Source organism: Neoarius graeffei, chromosome 10 (assembly GCF_027579695.1).
Source record: "Neoarius graeffei isolate fNeoGra1 chromosome 10, fNeoGra1.pri, whole genome shotgun sequence".
NCBI classification, from domain to species: domain Eukaryota; kingdom Metazoa; phylum Chordata; class Actinopteri; order Siluriformes; family Ariidae; genus Neoarius; species Neoarius graeffei.
In genome coordinates this window covers 15,697,829-15,720,474 of record NC_083578.1, presented here as the reverse complement: position 1 = coordinate 15,720,474, position 22,646 = coordinate 15,697,829, and the positions used below count along the sequence as shown (strand labels likewise).

The window sequence follows — 22,646 nt, the reverse complement described above, 5'->3', positions numbered from 1 at the left end:
GTGCCAACACCAGAAGTCTTTAGAGTTTCTGTCACGTGTTTTTAAAGCTGTTTATTTATATTTTATGTAATTTAATTCAGGCTTTTGTCTAAACGGGGGAACAGGGGCGCTGCGCCCTCTTACTCTCGGCGTGCGCCCCCTTACCGACTCCGTGAAAACATCCCAGCAACACTACGTGACAATGTGTCTGATCATCAAATACGTTATAATTGCTCCAAAAATATTCCAATCATAGTAGATACACCGCCAGACGGTGCAAAAACAATCCGAATTGGCGTTTTCCAGACTGAGGCGCCATGTTTAGTTGTTTACATGTCACGGCTGCTCTCGCGAGATTTGACATGGGTTACATACAAGGTCAGCTGACTTGTAGAGCGAGATTTCTCGAGACTGAATGACCTTTCACCCACCGGCACAGGAGCTTTTGACAGAAGTAGTTCGCGAGTTGTTTTTGTTGACACTTGGGCATTTAAAGATGTCGTCATCCCGCGGCACGAAACGGAAGAAAGCCAAAGACTGTCCGGGGCAGAAGAAGATTACTTCTTTCTTTTTCAATGTTGACAGACAATTTGTTACAATTTCCCTCTCAGATACTCAGAATGTCCCACTGGAGCATTTTTCAAAGGCTTTGCACGGCGGGGGGGGACAACCGGCACCATCCCCCCCCCGCTTCGCTCCCTCGCCATGGTGAGCGCCCTCATACTAAATTTTTCTAGAAAAAACCCTGTAATTGTTTGTAATATCTGCTAAAAACCTCTGTTCGCACCTGTTCCTGGAAGGCCCCAGAGTTTTTCAAAGAACATAGCAAAGAAACAGCGTCCAGTGAAGACCAAAAGGCTATCAAAACAAGTTCTGGTATCAGTCACGGTTTGGTTATACAAACCGTGTAATGGAAAGGATATGATACACCGGTGACTCTGACCAGGTGAAAAAGGCAGAACCAACCCAAAAGGCCAACTCCAGTATGATGCTACCACCGCCATGCTTCACGCTGGGAATGGTGTTCTCAGGTTGATGAGCCGGTTGTATTGCTTTGTCCCAAAGCCAAGAAGTTAAATTTCAGTCATATTAGACCAGAGGAAATTTTTCCACATTTGCCAAGTCTCTAGCATTTTATCTGTGAAGATACTCAGTCATCCAGGTACATAGAGATCTGTGGTTGGTAGAAGAGAGCAACTGGACTTGCTTGAAAAGTCTTGAAGACGTTTCGCCTCTCGTCCGAAAGGCATCCTCAGTTCTGTCTGTCTAATAGGGAGTATCAAGTATTTATCCTCTCATGGATCATCATAGAATCCGAATCAGAATGCTGATGGCTGCATTGTAGATGGCTGATAGATGTCATAGACACCCACCTCTGTTCAGTGATGGTCGTTCCAGGTTGACAAAAATGAACGATCCTCTCTGGCTAAGATGTCTGCTGATTCGGATTCTATGATGATCCATGAGAGGATAAATACTTGATACTCCCTATTAGACAGACAGAACTGATGATGCCTTTCGGACGAGAGGCGAAACGTCTTCAAGACTTTTCAAGCAAGTCCAGTTGCTCTCTTCTACCAACCACAGATCTCTAGCATTTTGTATGGCTCACCACTCTTCCATGTAGCCCAGCCGTAGTTCAACGAACAGCTTCTTTTCCGTCTCAGCTGTGGACCTCTTCAGTTTCTTCGGAGATATTCTTGGCCTCGGAGTTGCCAAGTCAAGTTTATTTGTATAGCGCTTTTAACAATAAACATTGTCGCAAAGCAGCTTTACAGAATTTGAACGACTTAAAACATGAGCTAATTTTGTCCCTAATCTATCCCCAATGAGCGAGCCTGTGGCGACGGTGGCAAGGAAAAACTCCCTCAGATGACATGAGGAAGAAACCTCGAGAGGAACCAGACTCAAAAGGGAACCCATCCTCATTTGGGCAACAACAGACAGCATGACTATAACATTAACAGTTTTAACATGAGGACAGTTTCGTTGATGAGTGCAAAACTGTTCATGATAACTGCAGTCCTAAAGTTAGCAAGTCAGCTGTAGTCCTCAGCTATAAAAGCATTACTGTAAGAGTCCAGAGCGGCCTCCAGGTATAACCCTCAACTGTCCTCATGGGGCCGTCCTCCACAGGAGTGATGCGATAAAACTCCGACCAGACACAGGGCACCAGGATGGAAGTCCGAGGGGCTGAAGAGGCCAGCATCTCGATCCCAGGACCAACATGTAACTCAGAGGGGTAGAGAAAGGGAGAGAAAGAAAACACAGGTTGTTAGGTATGCCCTAAAAATGACACAAGTATTAAATCTGCGTGATGGGCTCGCAGAGACGAGAGTCTTGACATCAGGCATAACACACAACAATGGCATGTTAATATGGTTAAAAAATATCATGACCTGCTCTGGCTGGATGCTTGATTGGGTGATGGGAGCACACGCCTCAGCAATGATGAGATGCAGATGGGACCCTTAGGGCTGGCCAAGACAATTCAGTTACATTACACCGGGTCTGGGACATGCGACAGAATGTCTGACGGCCGATTCCCTGCAGGCTACGATAGCCAGTTGCTTCTCCTCTTTAGTGATCACTGACTTTTGGTGTAATAATATAATATTTTCATTGTAATAATTGATTGAATGGGGCTCTGCAGGATGTTCAGCATGGGATATTTTACCATAAACTAAACGACCTGTGATTTGTGGGTGTGTTTATCAGGATCGGAGGAGGATTTATTCTTTGACGCACCCAGCTCTCCAGTTGAAGACCTGCCGTTCTTTGAGGCCAGCAGTGGTTCCCTAGAGAGAGTGACGTCCGTAAAGAGGAAGGGGATGGTGAAACGTGACCCCCAGAAGAACATGACTGAGTTCCTGCTGAATTTCGAGATAAACATGGTGAGAAAACAACCTTGCTTAAAACGTTGTCTTTTAGCGTGTTTACATTCATGTTTTTCCTTCGACATCCCTCGTTTATCGAGTTATGGCGGTTTTTTTTATCATAAAAGGATCTAAGGCCCACTTTACACAGGGACGGTCTGAAACAAAAACGCAAAAGTCCGTTTTCGTTCTCACTTTTTTCCGCGTCTACACGACCGTTTTCAAGGAGGAAATCTGCGTCTATACGGCGATGCATAAATGTGTGGAATTCAATTGGATGTGCATGCCAGGCGGCTAGGTGGTGCTGTGAAAGACCTCCGCTATGTCTGCACGCATGCGCAACGTCTTCCGTCTTGTCTGATCTGCACATCTGCGCCGCGAAAACTTTGACTACTCTGGCTATGGTAAGTAAGTAAAAAAGTAAGAGCATACTATACCCGCCTCTGTTTATTAACGGTATATGTGCAGATTCGGTATAGATGTTCGAAGGACTCCTGGACGTTTATTAAAGCTGCCAGAGCAGCTTGAAGGTCCGTTGGATCGATGTAATCAGACATGCTCTTACTTTTTTACTTACTTTCTTACTTCCCGGGCTGGCATGTACAGTATATGACGTGTATGATGTAAACGCGTACCCGACGTGAGCAGATCCGAGCAGAGTTTCGCGTATTGGGTAGTTTAGACAGATATGCAACGGGGGCTGTTTTTAACTTATCCACTCTGGAAGGCGTTTTCAATTTTTTTCCGTTTTTCAGCCTCGGAAACGCCGTCCCCGTGTAGACGAAAGGCACTTCCGATAAAATATTTAGTCGTTTTTACCCGACAGCGTCCTCGTGTAAACGGGTCCTAATTTCATATGGGGCAGATAATCACAAAATGAGTTCAGTGTCGCGATAGTGATTAGAAGAGTGCATTAAAGGACATGGGACATGGATTTTTTTCTGGGTATAATTATGTATAAAGGACATAAGAAATGCCATCTAAATCACTGCAGGGCGTCAAAAATGTGAAAATCATCACATTATTCAAGTTTTTTTTATACATCAGCGTAAAACAAGGATTCGTTAATGAGCTAGGAGGTCACGTGACCCGTGACGTAACAAAAACTTTCCAAGGAGCCAGCGCTTGGGAATCTAATGTAAACAGGTTACCGAAATGGACACCATCGACAGTGATATTCCCGATGTTTCACAGAGATGTGAAGTTAGACCCTATCAATTCGAACCGATAGCTGGAAATTCACATGAACATGGATCTTGTCTTTACTCTGACGGGTCAGATGATTCTGAGAGCGAGAGTTCATTCAGTCCCCATGAAACTGAAAGCGGTCGGCTCGATAACACTTCCTGGTAAGTTAAAAACAATTCTGCTCAAAGGCTAACGATCTGTTGAAAGAAGTATTATTTTTGTATCATACATTGAAAGTTCATCATAGATCTAGCTAAAGTCCGTTGCAAGCTAGTTTTTTTTGCTGATATTTTTCGAGATTGATTGAGATACAATGCTTCCAGAGTCCGAGATGAAAACATTCAAAATGGCGAAATGAGTCAGAATTATGATAATCAATAATTGATACACCCAAAATGATAATACTAATCCTTACCTCGGCTTTCAGTCGCTTAGCGAATGCACCTCGGCATTTTTCCGCATGAGGCCCATGGTAAAACCACACTTCCAGGAGGGGCTGCCGTCTGCCTCCCAAGCCGGACGAGAGCGCTCCTCGTCGGGCACGGCCAGGCGGGCGAATGCCCTGGTTCGTCCGCCCTGTCTAAAAAATAATGGTACAACACCGAGTGAAGGTAAATTTGGCTTGGCAATTAATTTCGTTCAGTACCTGAGTATTAAAGTTGAAAGAATCCTCAGTGAAATGGTCCGAACACAGTTTGTGGGAAACAGTAGGTGCAAAGTTTTTTCTACGGCAGTAGTGAGCCCACACTTTCCTCAGCTTCGGGTCCTTGGGGAATGCAAAAAAACTTGCTCCAGGGCATTTCCCATTGGAATTATTGCAACCATAAGCAGCACAATACACCATGATGTCCAATGTACGTTAAAGACTATAAAAACAATTTTCTTGTCATCCACTTCTCCATTCATCTACCCGCTTGTGCTGTGCCCGAAAGTTTTTGTGACGTATGATCACGTGACAGTGGCTCTTCCGGTTGTAGAAAATGCATATCGGAAGTCGAGCAGAAATGCCATATAATCATCACGAATATAACGATTTTGCTGAATTTAATAGATGATTTTGTATTTGTTGATGCAATTAATTCATATTTTTAATGGAAAGAAACTGATATAGCGTGCTTTTGTTTCATGTCCCATGTCCTTTAACTAATGACCCACAAATAATTTTTCTAATTTTGCTCGTAAATAAATTACTTAATCTGTAATGTATCTGTCGCCAAAATAGTATACTGTAAAACAACCTATAATTATGACTAAATGTGACCGCTATCTGGTTGCTGTGTGTTTAATTTCAGTTTCACATCAGAGTTTATGGCTGACTTTCTCCAAACTTGATTTTTCTGTGATACTTTGAACATTTTCACAAATTTTTCTTGATTGGCTTCACCAAATCTGTGTGTGTGTGTGGGGAGAATATATGAAATTATATATATATTTTTAAAGATAATTAACTGTAGAATTAGACTATCCAATTTTTTTTCTAAAATCAGGGGTCGAAATTAAGCATGTACCGACGGATATGGGCAAGTCATTCTCATACTCGGGCAACAATAAAATTATCACTAGTTATCCGTCGGACAACTGTGTTTGAATGTCTGTTTTACCAAGAAAAATTAAGTTGTTGTGATTCCTAACAGAACGAAAACTTTTTTTTATTTTTCCCGTCTTCTCTTTCGTTTGTCCTTGACTTTGGTTCGTTGCGGTAGTTGACGCTTCCATTCGCGAGATGGCGCTACATGATATGATTATTCACACGAGGCGCTGCTGTCACGTAGGCTAGAACGAACGAAGCGTCTTTTTGGACTGATTTTTAATTCTGATTTGATCAGTTACACTTGACCATGATGACATGATGTTTTCTGACTGTTTAACATGTTTAATAGAAGATACTAGTAGTTATACCGAGTTGTTTTACTGTTCATCATGATGAAATAAACACCAAACACATATGAGTGTTTTAACTTGATTTCTATCAATCAGTAATCAAACAATGGCAAAACAAGTTGAGATATTTTATTGCATACTCTGATATACATCCAGATTGCTTTTTATGCAAATTACTTACCCAGTCAACCTGCAAAAAAGTAGGGCAACTGATGCATGCATGCGGGCAAGTAAATTTTTGGGGTTGGTAGGGCTGTGCCGATAGACGATGCCATCGTCCATCGACGATGGTGGTCATCCATCACGATGGAGAGCCACCATCGTGATACCACGCCCCCTCCTGTCATAAACATGCATATACGGTATCATCTGGGCCTATTTAACCTAAAAAGTTAGTTTTTTGTTAGTTTTAGTTAGTTAGTTTTGTTTAATATATAAATATATTATATAACATATATAAATACATAATTATATAAATCATTATAAAGTAATATCCTATTACCGCTTGTTCACGTAGGCTATGGTGCAGCGACGTGCTAGTGAACATAACGTGGTTACACAAATACAGTATGCTACTAATAATACATTTCGACTTCATTTTTTAGCCTACACTATACTTTTTATGTAAAATTTGTCATGTTGTTCAAACAAATAGCCACTATTAACGACTTCAGTCGGGAAATATTGCACCTTATCAAACGGCAGTGAAGCGCAGACTTCGGCAGAAGTCAAATAACTTTAATCTGGTAAATAGGCCTACTTTCAGACACAAAATGGTCCACTCTAAGCCATAATGTCAAACCAAATGGAAGAATGAAGGTGATTCTGACAAATGTAAAGACAGTAAAAAAAAAAAAAAACAATATTAAATCATGATTTTAAAAGCTGGTGCAATAATTCAAACACTAATAAATTGGAAAAATTAGCGCGTTCAAGTGCGCACTAAAGGCCGAAACGCATCTTCAATTGATATGGTGTAAATAAACAATGAGTAATAGCTTAAGTGTAGTTTCTTCTCATAGTTTGAATACTAGTCTTTCATTGTTAGAGCAGATTAATATCTTGCCGTGATCAGTGAGTGCTCGGGGAGGTTCGTTTCCACCTGCGCTTTGCGCAGCTCATTTCTCCGAAGCCAGCTGTGCGCAAACGCAGTGTTGACTGCTCGGCAAACTCCAAACGCTCGGTCTGTACTGGCCCTCTGTTGCGCAAGCGAGTTGGTTATGGCCAGGTTCAAATTGTGCCCAAAACAACTTAACCACGGCCATTTCAATTGCCTGATGGCTGCGACAATATTCGCCCCGTTGTTATGCAGGCGATCTTTTTCTCCTCTATTTTCCATTCGGCAAGTGTCTCGCGCAATGCGTCTTCTAAATTGTCCGCTGAATGTGTCTCTGGCATGAAACTCGTCTGCAGGCATTTGGACTGCATTGCCCACTCTCGGTCCACATAATGTACGGTAGCTGACATATAGGGCATCATGTTGCAGCTGGACCACATATCCGTTGTCAAGGCCAAATATTCCACATCACCTCGCGCTTTTTTTTCTTTACGTGCCAAAGCCTCGGATGAGTATCTAATACTTTTAATAATAATAATAATAATATATTTAATAACGTGGTATTAAAATCCCCCCCCACGATATCATCGTCCATCACGATGTTTGCACTGTAAACATCGTCGATGCCAATTAAGGGGACATCGCACAGCCCTAGGGGTTGGTTGCCCTGAGGGCAAGTACCTTCAAAAGTTAATTTCGACCCCTGTAAAATGCAACTGGACATTTTATTTTGTGTGAAATGCTTTTTTTTTTTTAAATAAATTATACCCTGTGCAGCACGGTGGTGTGGTGGTTAGCGCTGTCGCCTCACAGCAAGAAGGTCCTGGGTTCGAGCCCCGGGGCCGGCGAGGGCCTTTCTGTGTGGAGTTTGCATGTTCTCCCCGTGTCCGCGTGGGTTTCCTCCGGGTGCTCCGGTTTCCCCCACAGTCCAAAGACATGCAGGTTAGGTTAACTGGTGACTCTAAATTGACCGTAGGTGTGAATGGTTGTCTGTCTATGTGTCAGCCCTGTGATGACCTGGCGACTTGTCCAGGGTGTACCCCGCCTTTCGCCCGTAGTCAGCTGGGATAGGCTCCAGCTTGCCTGCGACCCTGTAGAACAGGATAAAGCGGCTACAGATAATGAGAATGAGAAATTATACCCTTATAGGGAGCCAAAAATAAGATTTTAAATTACCTATGCATGCATTAATGACTCAAAATTGAAATTGGTGCTTACTCTAACTCATATATATGCGCGCACACCCCTGCTCAGAAGGAGGAGGAGTATACTGTACTGGTTTACCTCCGTCCGTCTGAAACACCCTTGTTTTTCTCAGCAACCACAAATCATAGCCACTTGGTACCAAACTTCAGCTTGGGATTCTATACCGTTTTCAGGTCTGTCTGCACATCGACTTCCTGTTTACCGACCGAATGTATTTACGAAACATGCGTATAGCGTGGATTTACAAAATTTTCGTAACACTTTTCTCAGCAACTACAAATCACAACTGCTTGATATTTGGTGCCGAGCTTCAGATTGGGGTTCTGTACCGTGTGTACCATTTTCAGGTCTGTCGCACATCGACTTCCTGTTTAGCAACTGAATGTATTTACGAAACATATAGAGGGCTACCGCGTGACGTCACCGTACCGCGAGATTTTGTTAGGCCGCCATATTGGAAGACCAAGTACATACATACATACATACATGAAATGCAGCAGCAAATTTTCTTTTATTAACATGTTAACAGTGTTTTCTTTACTACATTAACAGTTGTTCCATTCTTCAAATAAAGTCTGTTAATTATATGGGCTTTTAATTCTGTTTCAAACAATGATTATGAAAGACCTGTTGAGAATTTGTTCATTTATATTTCATATAATAATCAGTGCAGATTAAATGAAGTTCTCCACTATCATGTTAAAAAAAATTATAGCACTTGACCACTATTGCAATCTGTATTCGTGCTATGGATTTTTTTTTTTTTTATTTCATAATTTATTTTTAATTTACTACTTATCTGTTTTTATTTATATATCTTTGAATTATTTGGACATGGGGAAAAACTATATTTAAAATCCAAAGAGGGATGAAGGGAGGAAAATAAAAAAAAAAAGAAAGAAATGAAATCTATAACATAAATGTGATAAAATTAAGGATGTTTTTATTCAGTAAAAATAAAAAAAAAATGTTCTACAACACTCTAGCCTAGTGACTTACCAGTAACAAAATGGTCTGAACATATTCTGTACTGTTGTAGACTTGAAGTATTCAGATCCGCTCTGCATAAAGCAGCTAAATCCTCTCTCTGTCTCCTGGCAGAAAGCTCCTTGGTTTGCTCCCCTTGTGTCTCAATCACAGTTGGTATTCTGAAGAAAGACTTCTTTTCACCTTTCCCATCAGCTTTGTTAGAACACCCTAACACAGCACAAAAGTTTACCATTGTAGGTTTTTGATGAACCAAGTGCCCAGGGGCTTCAAAGTTTGGGAGAATAGCAGGGTACAAATAATTTACAGCAGGGTGCAAAATGGTAAAGTGTCTGCCAGCGGCAGACATAATGCATGCAAAGTGTGCAGGGATATATATATGAGAGATGCAAGTATGAATTTTTCATGGGGCGGGATGGTTTGGAACAGGTCCTCTAAAATTGGGATAGCATTTACCCGGGACGGGTATTTGAGGCGGGTTGTCTAGCTTAAGCTTGATTAGCGTTGTTACGCACGCCAGTGTTTCCCACAGAAATTTTGGAGACTATGGGGGCAGCCCATGGGGGAGGTGCGGGGGTTGTTTAAAATTGAGTGATATGTTAAATATTAAGTTATTACTGAAAAACTATTGATTAAAAAAACAGACACTGAGAAATGATCCTATAAACAACTTTACCAATATAAAAGATTAGCAGGACCACAAAAATGCAGAAAAATAGGCTTTACTTATCCAAATGCACCTGTTGGTTCAAAAGTTAAAGTGCATAGAACCTCACAGCACAACATGAAGTTACCTTCAAATATAATATAAATGCCTCAGCTTTCATGTAAGAAAAAAAAACCTATTAATACTAGTACTGTGTGCAGGCAGTCTCTCCTGAAGACTAAATTAAACAATAATTATAAACTAATAAAATAAATGGCTCAGGCTTCATAGAAGAAAAAAAACAATTTGAACAGAATCTCACAGTATGATGCTGAAGCTGCCTAAACAATGGAAAATAAAATACCATTTTGGCAAAAACGTTGGCATCCATTAATTTCTTGTATTAAGTAAAAAAAAAATATGTTGCCAGATACTGCTGATGTTTTACAGCCCAAAATATGTTCAAAACCCGCCAAAATGCACTTAAAACCGCCCAGATTGGGCAGGAAACCTCCCAATCTGGCAACACAGGCGGCAGTAATGGCTGCACTCGTGTCGAGGATGTAAACACAGTTGACGCGGCAACGGACATATGACATAATGGATGTAATTTACGTTCACAACTTTTTTTGCTGTTAGAAATATTTAATATTAAATTTTGTGACTCGACTGACAATAGCCGGCGGCATAACAAGCCATAGCCGGCGATTTGCCGCCGGTGACCGGCTACTTTTGAGACCGCTGCAAGTGCCTCGTGGGTTCACATACCGTGCGCTGCTGTTATTTCCCCCTAATCACAAGTTTGTTGGTCTTCCAATATGGCGCAGGGTTTACTTCCGGTTTCGGGTGACGTCAGTGCAAGGGGTCCATAGGGTGGATTTTTGATGCCATTTCAAGAAGCAAAATGCGATTTCAAAATGAGTTTCCCAGGATGCTATTTGAAATCCCTGGGGAGAGACGCTGCTCTTTACTGGTTTCAGGGTTAATTATTTGTTGAAGTCAAAGTTCATAAGTGTCCTATTCCTTTGATTGCTTGCATTCTGATATAAGCGGGAGTGGAGGGGGGATATGTAAGTGAGCAGTAGCTCACAGTTGATCTTGGGTTTGTTTTTTTTGCCTGACTGAACCAATCATGATCATTTTTACTCCGAGTACATCGTAACTAAAGCTCCCATAGACGCACAGTTTTTTTGGGGGGGGGACTCCTATTGTTTTCAAGTGGGGGAATTACTTTGTTTTTCGACTTTGGTTTTCTGCAGTTGTCTATCCAGCTGTGCCGCCTTTCAGCGGATTTGGAGGTTCCCGTCCTGCGTCTGGAAATCGAGAGTCTGGGCACGGAGCTCAAAATGCGCACGTTCGATATGACTGCATGCACTTTTCTGCGGGAAATCTGCCTTGAGTGCTCGGAGTACATGGGTATGTCCTCCCAAAGGCATGCACACACCTGCCGATTGTCCTGCTGATCCTTTTCCGGTAGTGCCACTTGTCACATGGTATTCATCGTTTGTCTTTTTGCATTTTGAAGATGGAGAACACAAGATGGTTCACCTCATCACCACTCTGGATAACACCGAGGATGACCTGCTCACGCTGGAGTACATTAAAGTAAGTGCTTTCTGTTTCTGTAATTGATGGTCTAGGAGAGGCTTGTAAAGTGCACACACTGAAGTCTCTCTCTGATTTTTTTTTTTTTTCCCTTCTGTTCAGGCGGATAAGAACGCTCCAGATTTTAAATTCGTGTATAAAAACACGGAGCAACTAATCAAGGTAAGTCTGAACGCCAAGCTACCAAAATGCTTCTTAAAGATGTTGGAAGCTGCGCTGAAACGTGGCTCAGCTGGAGTGTTGTGCAGATTGACTGACTTTCTTGCTATGTTTAATGCTCATGCTGCCTATGATTTTAAAATTTAATGCCAAGCAATATTCATAAGGTCTTAAAAGGAGTACAGTTTCAAAAGCGTCTTTTAAAAATTCATTGCGTTAACACGTTATTGATCTTTGACACACACCCAGTCATTCATAGGTTTTTCTGCTACATTTTGACTATTTTCTACGTTGGAGAACAATACTGAAGACATCAGCATTATGAAATAACATCTGGAAGTATGTGGTAAAGCAGGGGTTTTCAAAGTGTGGGAGAGTCAGCCCCCCCCCCCCCCCCCCCAGAGAGCAAATAAACAACAGCCCCCCCCCCACAATTTTTGTTGCTATACTTAAAGGATATGGGACATGGATTTTTTTCTGGGTATAATTATGTATAAAGGACATAAGAAATGCCATCTAAATCACTGCAGGGCATCAAAAATGTGAAAATCATCACATTATTCAAGTTTTTTTATACATCAGCGTAAAACAAGGATTCGTTAATGAGCTAGGTGGTCACGTGACCCGTGACGCAACAAAAACTTTCCAAGGAGCCAGCGCTTGGGAATCTAATGTAAACAGGTTACCGAAATGGACACCATCGACAGTGATATTCCCGATGTTCCCCTAGGGGAGCCCATAGGTTGCAGTGCAAAGCACTGCAACTATTGTTCTTCTACGTGTTTCTTCTTCTTCTTCTTCTTATATTATTCCTACGCAATTTTTGATTTCGAATAACTCAATAACCGTACGTAGCACACAGACAAACAATACATCAAAACGTGCGGCTCGATCGGACTCGCTATGCTATTACTTTTCTCTACAGAATACGATTTTTTCGCGACGTAGTCGCGAAAAAATGGTCGAAAAAAAAACCCATTCATTTCTATGGAATTAATTGAAAAAAAAGCACTTTTTCAACGTTTTTCAAACGTCCGCTGCTCTGGCATGCTTTAAACTAGAGACGTGATTCAAACTCTAAAACGTAGGAAAACTTCTCCTCTGTGGATCTGGCATTCAACTTTTCTGCTAGGTTCTACACTTTCGGATCAGTCCCGGCTCAAACGCCATGTGGGTTCTGGGAGAAAATCCGGCTTTTGAATGGGTGTCTATTGCGTTACACACCAGTGAAGCTCGTTAACTTAGAGTGGAGAGAGGTTGAAAATAAAGCTCAAACTTTCTCGCTTAAACTGTGTTTTCAGCCACAAATTTCACTCTACAGACATGATTTTCACAAAAGTAGTAGTAAAACTTGTCCTGAGTCGCACAATGTGTCTACCTCAATGATAGGATTTACAGTTTTTGAATGACAAGCGTCAAACTGAGGACAGGGCAGCTGACAGCCCTCATTGACACCCATTATAAACGTGAGAGAAAAGTCACTCGTTTTTAAATCGCTCTAGTGTCGTTATTTTTAACACGACAGACAAAAAAAATACATCATTTTATTCAGGAGACCCTTCTAGCGCTCACTGTGAAAGAATTTTGTGAATAGCTGCTTCTGTTGTCGAGTTATTTGTCATTGTTCGAGGCCTGTTCCGTAGTAAAACACAGCACAAAATTCAAGACCTTGTGTGTCTTAGCTCATTGACACCCATTATAAATGTGACAGAAAAGTCAGTCATTTTTAAATCGCTCTAGTGTCCTTATTTTTAACACGACAGAGAAAAAAAATACATCATTTTATTCAGGAGACCCTTCTAGCGCTCACTGTGAAAGAATTTTGTGAATAGCTGCTTTCGTGGTCGAGTTATTTGTCATTGTTCGAGGCCTGGTCCTGAGCAAAAAAACAGCAGAAAACTCAATACCTTGTGTGTCTTAGCTCTCCTGAGGCCCGTCGCCATGCCGACTGGGGCCAATGACTGGGGGGGGTTGCTGTCTCAAGCACACACAAATCATGCTCAAAATTTCAAACTTAAACTGTGTTTTCAGCCACAAATTTCACTCTACAGACATGATTTTCTCAAAAGTAGTAGGAAAACTTGTCCTGATTCACACAATGTGTCTACCTAAACGATAGGATTAACAGTTTTTGAATGAGAAGCCTCAAACTGAGAAGAGGGCAGCCGAAAGGCCTCATTGACACCCATTATAAACGTGACAGAAAAACAGCCTCAGTCGGCATGACACTTCACCTTAGCCGCCCACTTTATTAGGAACACTTCTGTTCGTACATACAAACTACAAACACTCTTCTTAGAGTTTAGAGTTTATTTTATTTTTAAAAGGGACAGTGCACAAATTAAACATTATCCTTGTGGTAAGGACAGATGTCTGTCCCAGGTTATAGCAGTACATGCTAATTTCCACCTGTAGTCACTTTTTGTTTATACTCTTGAATAGCTCTTCATGACGGCTGCTGTCTCAAGCACACACATAATCATTGCATTGAAACATCATTGCAGGTCACACATTCACGGCCAGTGAACATGCGTGACCGAATTGCTTCGCGCACTGCATCCTCTCACAATTTCCCCCGGGGAATTGTCCGGTCTAGTTTTCACATGCGACTGCAGTCTGACCGGACAGGTTGCATTCATGCGACCTACACGTCATCAACAAGAGACAAACGTCACTATTCTGCATTGGCTAATCCCGCCTCTTTGGTGGAAAACAACAACATTTGTACAGTTTTCAGAATTTAAATAGACTTTTATAGAATTGATCAAGCTAATGGTGGGTTTGGTAGGGACCTGGATGTTGATCTGTTAGCCTGATTAAATAAAACAGTTTCTATAACTGATTTATAACTTAAACCATCCTGTATTACAAGATTATAAGATTATTCTGGAAATTTCCAGTAATTTGACACCTTCGGTCTCATTAGTCTGCTGCCCACATTAATCAGATTATTGTGCGAGTTCTGCCGCCGCCACAAAAACCACATCGCCAGGTCTCGCCTCATCTCCATGCTTTACTTGCAAACTTGAAGAGTGCTTTTTTTTGTTTGTTTGTTTGTTTGTTTACGTATTACGTAGATGTGCTTATTACGTGTCAATTTGCGCATGCGGGACACTTTTGGGTCGTTTTCCGTTCATATTGGAGATCGCATACAAGTCTCATATAATTGGTAATGTGAACGGCCTAACAAAAAAACCGGATTTCACAACAAATCGGATATGGGTCGTTTCAGGTTGCAGTCTGAACGTAGTGATACTCCGCCACAAGTCTCCTAACCTCTTGAGGCTGAAGGAGCATCTCAGTGCGGGAGAACGTTAATTTTGGCTGTTTTGTGATTTTATCGCCACTCTCATCCTCATGCTTCCTTGCTAACTTCATGTTACTATGGCACCTCTGTAAATGCTTAGTTAAATTACTGGTGCTATTTCGGGAAGTGAACCGTTCTTTAGGTTTAGCACACAAAGTGCATTTGACTACGATGTTCTTCACATCCTTATTTTTCACAAACTTAAAGTAATGGGCGTGTGCCCATCTGGAGAATGTGCTATCCGACGTTAGATCAGCTGCAGGTTCACTCATCTCTTTCTCCTGTCTGACTAGCCTAAAGGAAAAGGAAGTGAAACATTTTGCGCGGATGTTTCACCTCTGCTGATCTCGCGTGATTTTGGCGAATTTATATGAAGGAAAAAAAGCCCACCACTTCATTCCAGGTTAAAAATGCATTGTAACACACGTTACTGACATTTGTACCGAGTTAAATATTACCAATTTTTTTTCTTCTGTAATGCCTTACATTACCGCGTTACTGCAAAAAGCAATGCATTACAGTAATTTGTTACTTTTGTAAAAGCGTTACTCCCAACACTGGTGATTATCAGGTCATGATTATCTTGACAAGCTTCATGAGGAGGTCACCTGGAATATTTATTTATTTATTTTTTTCCAGTTAACAGGTATGCCTCGTCAAAAGTTAATTCGTGGACGAGTTTCTTGCCTTCTTAATGCGTTTGAGATCAAACAGTAAATAATAAATAGTTCTACAACTGTATTAATCCATATATCAAGAACCACTCAACTAAGTAAAGAGAAATGACATCCATCATTAAGATAAGAAGTGTTTTAATTTATAAAAATGAAGGAAAACCATTGACTGGTGCTGTAAGTACACTGGGGTGTTTTACTCTTTGTATCACTCTGTGTTCATCTTTGTCATAATTCCAATTCCCACTGAAATAATTACTACAATAGAGTTAGCAGCGTCATCAGTGGACATGGCAACCAAAACAGTTGTTCAAGAATACAATTTGTGACTTAAAGGAGATGCGCAGAACCTTTATTTTTAAATACATTTGAATGGATAGTATCTCCACTCTTGACTCTTGTATGCTGCATAAATGGGGATTTAAAAATATATATTTGAGAGTTAAAATTGACCGCAAAGTTGGCATTCGAGCTGCCCCGCTGAGCCAGCCAGCCCCGAGTGCGTGACGTCACAGCGGGAACCGGTTTTAATGCCGACGCCTTTTACAGCTATAGACCAAAGTCATATAAATAAACATTTATAGTGAAAATAAGAAATCCCGTTACCGACTTGCTCAACTAAGGGCCTCTGCATGCTCTTGCGACAAGGCTTTCACAGATAGCTTTTCGCAGACAGTTGTAATTTATCGTTGAGCGGGGAGTAATAGGCGTGCGCGATGTTATTCACCGCTACAACGCAAGGGGGCGCGAAATCGCTAGGAGTAGTTGGTGGGTGTGGTTAGTGGAGTGTTTATCCTCCGGTTACTTATAATGACTAGAACTGGAGTCGTATAGATGTACGTACTTCCTCACTTCCTCGATCAACCGCTCTTCGTGCTGCTCCATCTTCGCTCGTGTTTTTAAAAATGGCGGTCGTGAAAACAAAACAAACCGGGAAAGAAGGGAAGTGGAAGTGCATGTACAGCGGATGTAGAGTGGACCAATCGGAGCCCTCTTGTCTGCGACGCTGTCTGCGAGGCTTCTGTGGTGGTCACAATTTTTGGGAGGTGCGCACAGAGCGTCTGCGAAGGTGGGGGGGGCTACGCAGACGCCATCTGCGCCGCCGTCTGCGAGGACTGGGTTGTCAGCATAAATTGGCCTTAAGACTGATTTGACTTCATTGATTGTGGGTTGACTCTCATTAAAACAGGATAGGTGTTATAACTTATGCAACACACATGTACATGCATGCATTTTCACTGATAAAACGTAAAAGGCTAATTAAATAATCAGATGAACTGTGACAATCACATTCTGAAGCAAATTAAATCATCTTATACCGCTAACTTAAACACACAATACAGGTTACATGTATTAATCTAAATGCAGGTCAACAACGTGTTTTTTTTTTTTTTTTTTTTTTTTTTATATCCAAATGAGAGTCGGAGCTTACCCGTCTGCGTTCTCGCTTCTTGAAGGCCGTCCTTGTGGCCGATTGTTTTTGAAACAATCTGACTTTCAGTTGTTCATTCAGTTCTCCATTCATGCACTTCTTCCACGTAAGGGCGACATGGCAGCGATATCCAGCGCAGAAATCAGACGGCTGCTCCACTCATTCTCCGTTTTCTCCATACTGTGTGTTCCGCCATTACTGCTCAGCTCAGGCAATTACTAAAACCCGGGACAGGACGGAACGTCACTGGTTTTAGCAACAACCGTGGAGAGGTCACTGCCCGAGCGATATGTCCCGTCCCGTTCCATCCCGGGTTTTACCAACAACCCTCAGCTCACGCTCCGGGAGGACTGGTGCAACTGAACTCACTTTCCTTTTCTTGTAGTTTCCTTTAATTGTTGATACTGCACCCTCTTTCAATACGGGCTTATAGCCAACGCTCCTCAACAGATCAGAGGTCTCGTACGAGTCTTCAGTAAAATGTGCAGAGCAGAGGAGAGACCACTTCGTAGGAGCCCAATGTGCCTGTGAACTTCTTGCAAAACGCGTCCAAATCTTTGCAGTTTGAACATTCTTGGGCCACGAATGCAACGTAAATCCACCTTCTGTCATGTTGCTGGCACATCTACATGGCATGGCAATAAATTAGCTCAAAATGGAGGATCGGCGTTGCAGTCAGCTCTGTTTTTTAGTATAGCGGAAATGGCGATGAGACCGATAGACTTCCTTCTGTGACGTTACGGACGTCGAGGTCATTCACTCAGACCGCTACCTATATGAATCACTTTAATCGTAAAAATGACTATATTAGATTTATTATTAACGTTTAAAACTATTCCTGTGCCATTCTTGAGGTCTCAAGGCATTTATAAACGAAAGTGAGGCCATGGTTCTGCGTCTGTGCTTTAAAGTACGACAGCTTGTCAGACGCACCCGTGACAGGAACGTACAAATCATTGTGAGCTAGCTAGCTGATATCTTCCCGCACAAATAATCACCATATAAACCTTTTTTCCACTTTTAAATCACAGGTAAACTTCTCCTCCTTGGATGTGCACCTCCATACTGAAGCCCTCCTCAACTCTATGAACTACCTGAACAGCCTCCTGCCTCCTGCAAAGAAGGACGAGCCTGTTGAGCAGCCTGCGCCCCAACAGGATGACGAGGGAGACAGCGAGGAGGAGAAGAAAGAGGAGTCCAGCGTTACCAAGAAATCCTGTAATGTTGCCTTAATCGAGGTTGTCCGTAACAAAGGAGTCTGTTTAGTGACACCTGAGCACCCATTAGTTTCTCTGGGCTTGTATTACTGATGCTATAGGATTACATTATTCAGGTTACTGGGTTTCTGTGGTGTTTTTCATTGTAACAGAGATGCCTACTAGTACGGATTGGCCGTATTTTGTACGGAAAAGTTACGTAAATACGATGTTACGGCAAACAGTGTTATTCTGTACGGAATTATTATAAAGTCTTAAAAAATTCCAGTGAGTTGTTTTTAAATGTCCAAGCGACTTTTTCAATCCATGCGCGATTCACGGCTAGGCTATTTATTTTTACGACAACCACACATGCTGTGTGTGACATGCGCAGATTCCGCACATTGGTTCGCGCTATTTTCGATACGGTAGAATGGCCGTGCATTACACCCAGTCAAAAGGGCAATGGATACGCGCGCTGCAAACTGTGTAGAACTGACATTAACATCACTCATGGTGGTCGCGATGACTGCACGCGGCATGTCAACTCCAAAAAACATATGGGTCCTGTTTTAGGCTACGTTCACACAGCAGGCTGAAGTGACTCAAATCCGATTTTTTCGCCCATATGTGACCTGTATCCGATCTTTTATTGACAATATGAACGACACAGATCCGATTTTTTTCAAATCCGACCCAGGCCGTTTGGATATGTGGTCCTAATTCCGATTCCTATCCGCTCTTTTCATATGCGACTTCAGTCTGAACCGCCAGGTCGCATTCATCCGACTTGCACGTCATCAACAAGCCACAAACGTCACTATTCTGCGCTGAAGTAGGCGGCGGGTCTCTCAAAAAAAGTTACAACAACATGGCGCATAATCACGGGCGCAGATAGAGGGTGGGACGGGTGGGATTCGTCCCACCCAGATTTAAATTCACCTCGTTCGGTCCCCCCCACTTATAGGGAGGAAAAAACGTCTATGCTGTCTTTCTTTGCATAAGGCAAACCTCACGGAAAAATCAAAAGACTAATTACCATTCGGTTTATTGAGGTGCACGGCAGTGTATACATAGTTGCAACAACTCACATAAAACAAAACAAAGACTGATATTCGGTTGGTTGAGCTGCGCAGACTGCACAGGTTGCGAGCTCGAGCTTGGTTGCTATGGTAACCCACAACAAGTTTGACAGGCATATCGGGGTTGGGGTTGGTTTGCTGGCAGCTTTGTCCCCCCCAGTTTTTTGTCCCCCCCAGTTCCAAAAACGTATCTGCGCCCCTGCGCATGACATCAATGCGAGGGACGCTTCGGGCTGTGAAGGTTCTGAATCTTCTCAATGGAAGGACGCAGAGGTTAGGGAGCTGATTTCCATTTGGGGGGATGCAGCTATTCAAGCTAGATTGGATGGGTCATACCGCAACCGGGCGGTTTTACTTCCGTAAACACTGGCCATGCGCATGCGGAACACTTTTAGGTCGCTTTTCGTTCATACTGAGGATCACATACAAGTCGCATATATTTGTTAATGTGAACGACCTCACAAAAAAATCGGATTTCACAAAAAAATCGGAATTGAGCATTAAGCCTTGCAGTGTGAATGTAGCGTTAGACTGGTCTATGGGTTAAGATTGGTCTTAAGTTTCTTTATAGACCGGTCTAATGCAAGTAAGACAGTTTCACAAAAGTTAAGACTAATTTTTTAAGTCTAATTTTAGGCTTAAAAAGTAAGATAACCTCCCCCCAGTCTAATATGGGTCTAAGGGCTATAAAATTTAATTAAAAAAAAAAAAAACACAGTCAAGCCATAAGTGCCATCAATGTCAATAACTACAAGAAAGCTTGAAATGTTAAGGCAGTGAAGTACATTGCAAGTATGTAATACACAAATTTAGGCTATTATAATCTAACTATAAAGTATTCAATAAAGAACAAACAGTGTAATGCCAGCTTATTCATTTTATTACTTACTAAGTAGCTTTAAAAACGCACAATGGAATTCAACACTATCACTTTAGATCCATGCATATATTTGAAATTTATGATATTGTATGTAATGCACACACATCTTGAAACATCGATAAAGGACATTTATTGTCAAACTCAAGGATTAATTCACAATAAAAAAATTCAAAGTGACAGTTGGTCCATGTTCGGACCGTCATGCTGGAGATTCTGGGTCTGTGTCGTCCAGGGGTCTCAGCAGCAGTGACTGAGGGTGTCAGGAATCTGTCACGGAGGTGAGCTAGCCTGATGTGCTGATCCTGAACTGGCGTCGTGACTCGAGGCTGACCAGGGCGTGGACGATCCCTGGTGCTCCCGGTCTGTCTGTAACGCTGACTCAAACGGGAAATGGTCGAATGATGAACACCGAAGTGCCGGGCGACCTCTGTCTGTGTACTTCCGGCACGCAACATCCCGATGGCTTGTTCACGTTGATTTTGGCTTAGGCGTGGCATCTTCAATAATGACAATTTTCCCATCATTTCCCCCGGGTATTTATAGGCAAGATTGTGTGTGTGTACAGTGTATGCAAAATTTGTTTGAAAGTTAAAGCCTGTCCATGTCATTGACTCCCCGAGTCATATTGTACATTATTGAGTACAACTCCCTTAAATTCTGATTTGAGCACAGATTTGGAACTTATTCGGGCGGAACGAAGTTATTTTTCCATTGTGATGTATTTCTTTTCTTCTTGAGATAAACTCAGCACGAATTCAGCAAGTTTTATCAATGTGCGTTTTTAAAGTTACTTAGTGTATATAAATCATCTCATCTCATTATCCCTAGCCGCTTTATCCTGTTCTACAGGGTCGCAGGCAAGCTGGAGCCTATCCCAGCTGACTACGGGCGAAAGGCGGGGTACACCCTGGACAAGTCGCCAGGTCATCACAGGGCTGACACATAGACACAGACAACCATTCACACTCACATTCACACCTACGCTCAATTTAGAGTCACCAGTTAACCTAACCTGCATGTCTTTGGACTGTGGGGGAAACCAGAGCACCCGGAGGAAACCCATGTGGACACGGGGAGAACATGCAAACTCCACACAGAAAGGCCCTCATCGGCCACGGGGCTCGAACCCGGACCTTCTTGCTGTGAGGCGACAGCGCTAACCACTACACCACCGTGCCGCCCCTATATAAATAATATAAATATCAATTCATTTATGCATATAATTACATCACCACTCATCACTTATCTCTCTCTCTCTCTCTCTCTCTCTCTCTCTCTCATACACACATTAACTACATCGCTCCTCCATCTGCGCGAGTCTCTTCAATTTAAGTTGCAGTCTTTCCTTTTGGTAGGCTCTTCGTGTAGTGTCACATCCGCGCAGGTACTGGGTGATGACAACTCCGAGGGTGAAGGAGCCTCAGCTTCAACGTTGCTAAGGGAGTTGCTCCTGGGTCTGCCGAAGCCGGTTACTCCGCTCTCCTTTCACTCCCCAGAATAAGGGCGACTCGTCGCCATAAATGTTGTTGACCATTTCGGTGGTTACTTTTAGTTTCTTCAAACCCCCTCCTCCAGTGGGGGTGTTTTTACGCACGGCAGCAACTTCTCGCAGATGGATTAACGCTATTCACAGACGACGTTATTTTTTTCCCCACACTTCATGTTTTTTCTTATTGCTACATTCTTCGCTGAATTTGCCTAATAAAACGTCTTTGTAGGAATTAAATTCCTCTAATATAGCCAGATTTTCCGAGTGGCTAAACGGCACTGAACGACCACTGTCCGCCATTTTTTTTTTGTTTGGAAAAGAGTCTTAAAATACCCATAGTCCTTTGCAGCATAGTACGACTTAAGATAGTCGGAGTCTTAACTGCTTTGTGCAACAGTATTTGTTAGACGTCTATGCTAAGCCCGACTATACCCGCTGTCTAAGTTAAAGTCATAGTCTAACTTAGTGAAACCGGCTGATGGAGTATGCTGAAATGGCGAGTCAGGCGGAAAGTAAATCTGGGGGGATCCAGCAGTTTTTTACGAAATCTGTGGATGAAAAGACACAGAACGTGACACGTGCTGAAGCGGTGATGGTTGACCTGTGCTTGGAGTTGAACTTGCCGATTAGTGCCATGAAATGTGAGTTAAACTTATTCAGTTTCTTTTTACATGTCTGATTTTTATTCTTAATTCGAAGTCTTTTCAGTGTTGCAAGTGCAAATGTACATGTAGTATGATCAAAAACAGAATTTTATGATTAGTGCTGTTGGGATTGTGGCAAAAAATTGGATCATTCCACTGTTTTAAATACAATTATAAATGTCATTTTATTCAATGTCTCTTCTGAAGCATTATGCTGGAGTATTTATATATTGGGACGTTAAGATAACAATGTCGGACTCTCTTTGGCATGAAATAAGAAATTTTTTATTTTATTTTATTAGAATCCGTTAACCGGTAGAACATTTTGCCAGGCAATATAATATAATACTTTTGAGGA

General features: G+C 42.1%; 1 protein-coding gene across 2 annotated transcripts in view; it reads left to right on the top strand.

Moving 5' to 3' along the window:
* The window catches only part of vps13a (vacuolar protein sorting 13 homolog A), a 238,157-nt gene that overhangs the window by 87,796 nt on the left and 127,715 nt on the right, over positions 1 to 22,646 (top strand). For both annotated transcript variants that reach the window (XM_060931353.1, XM_060931352.1), the window contains exons 25-29: positions 2,698 to 2,873; positions 11,080 to 11,236; positions 11,346 to 11,425; positions 11,528 to 11,587; positions 18,029 to 18,215. In XM_060931353.1, coding sequence (XP_060787336.1) covers positions 2,698 to 2,873; positions 11,080 to 11,236; positions 11,346 to 11,425; positions 11,528 to 11,587; positions 18,029 to 18,215 — 660 coding nt within the window. The remainder of the gene's footprint in view (positions 1 to 2,697; positions 2,874 to 11,079; positions 11,237 to 11,345; positions 11,426 to 11,527; positions 11,588 to 18,028; positions 18,216 to 22,646) is intronic.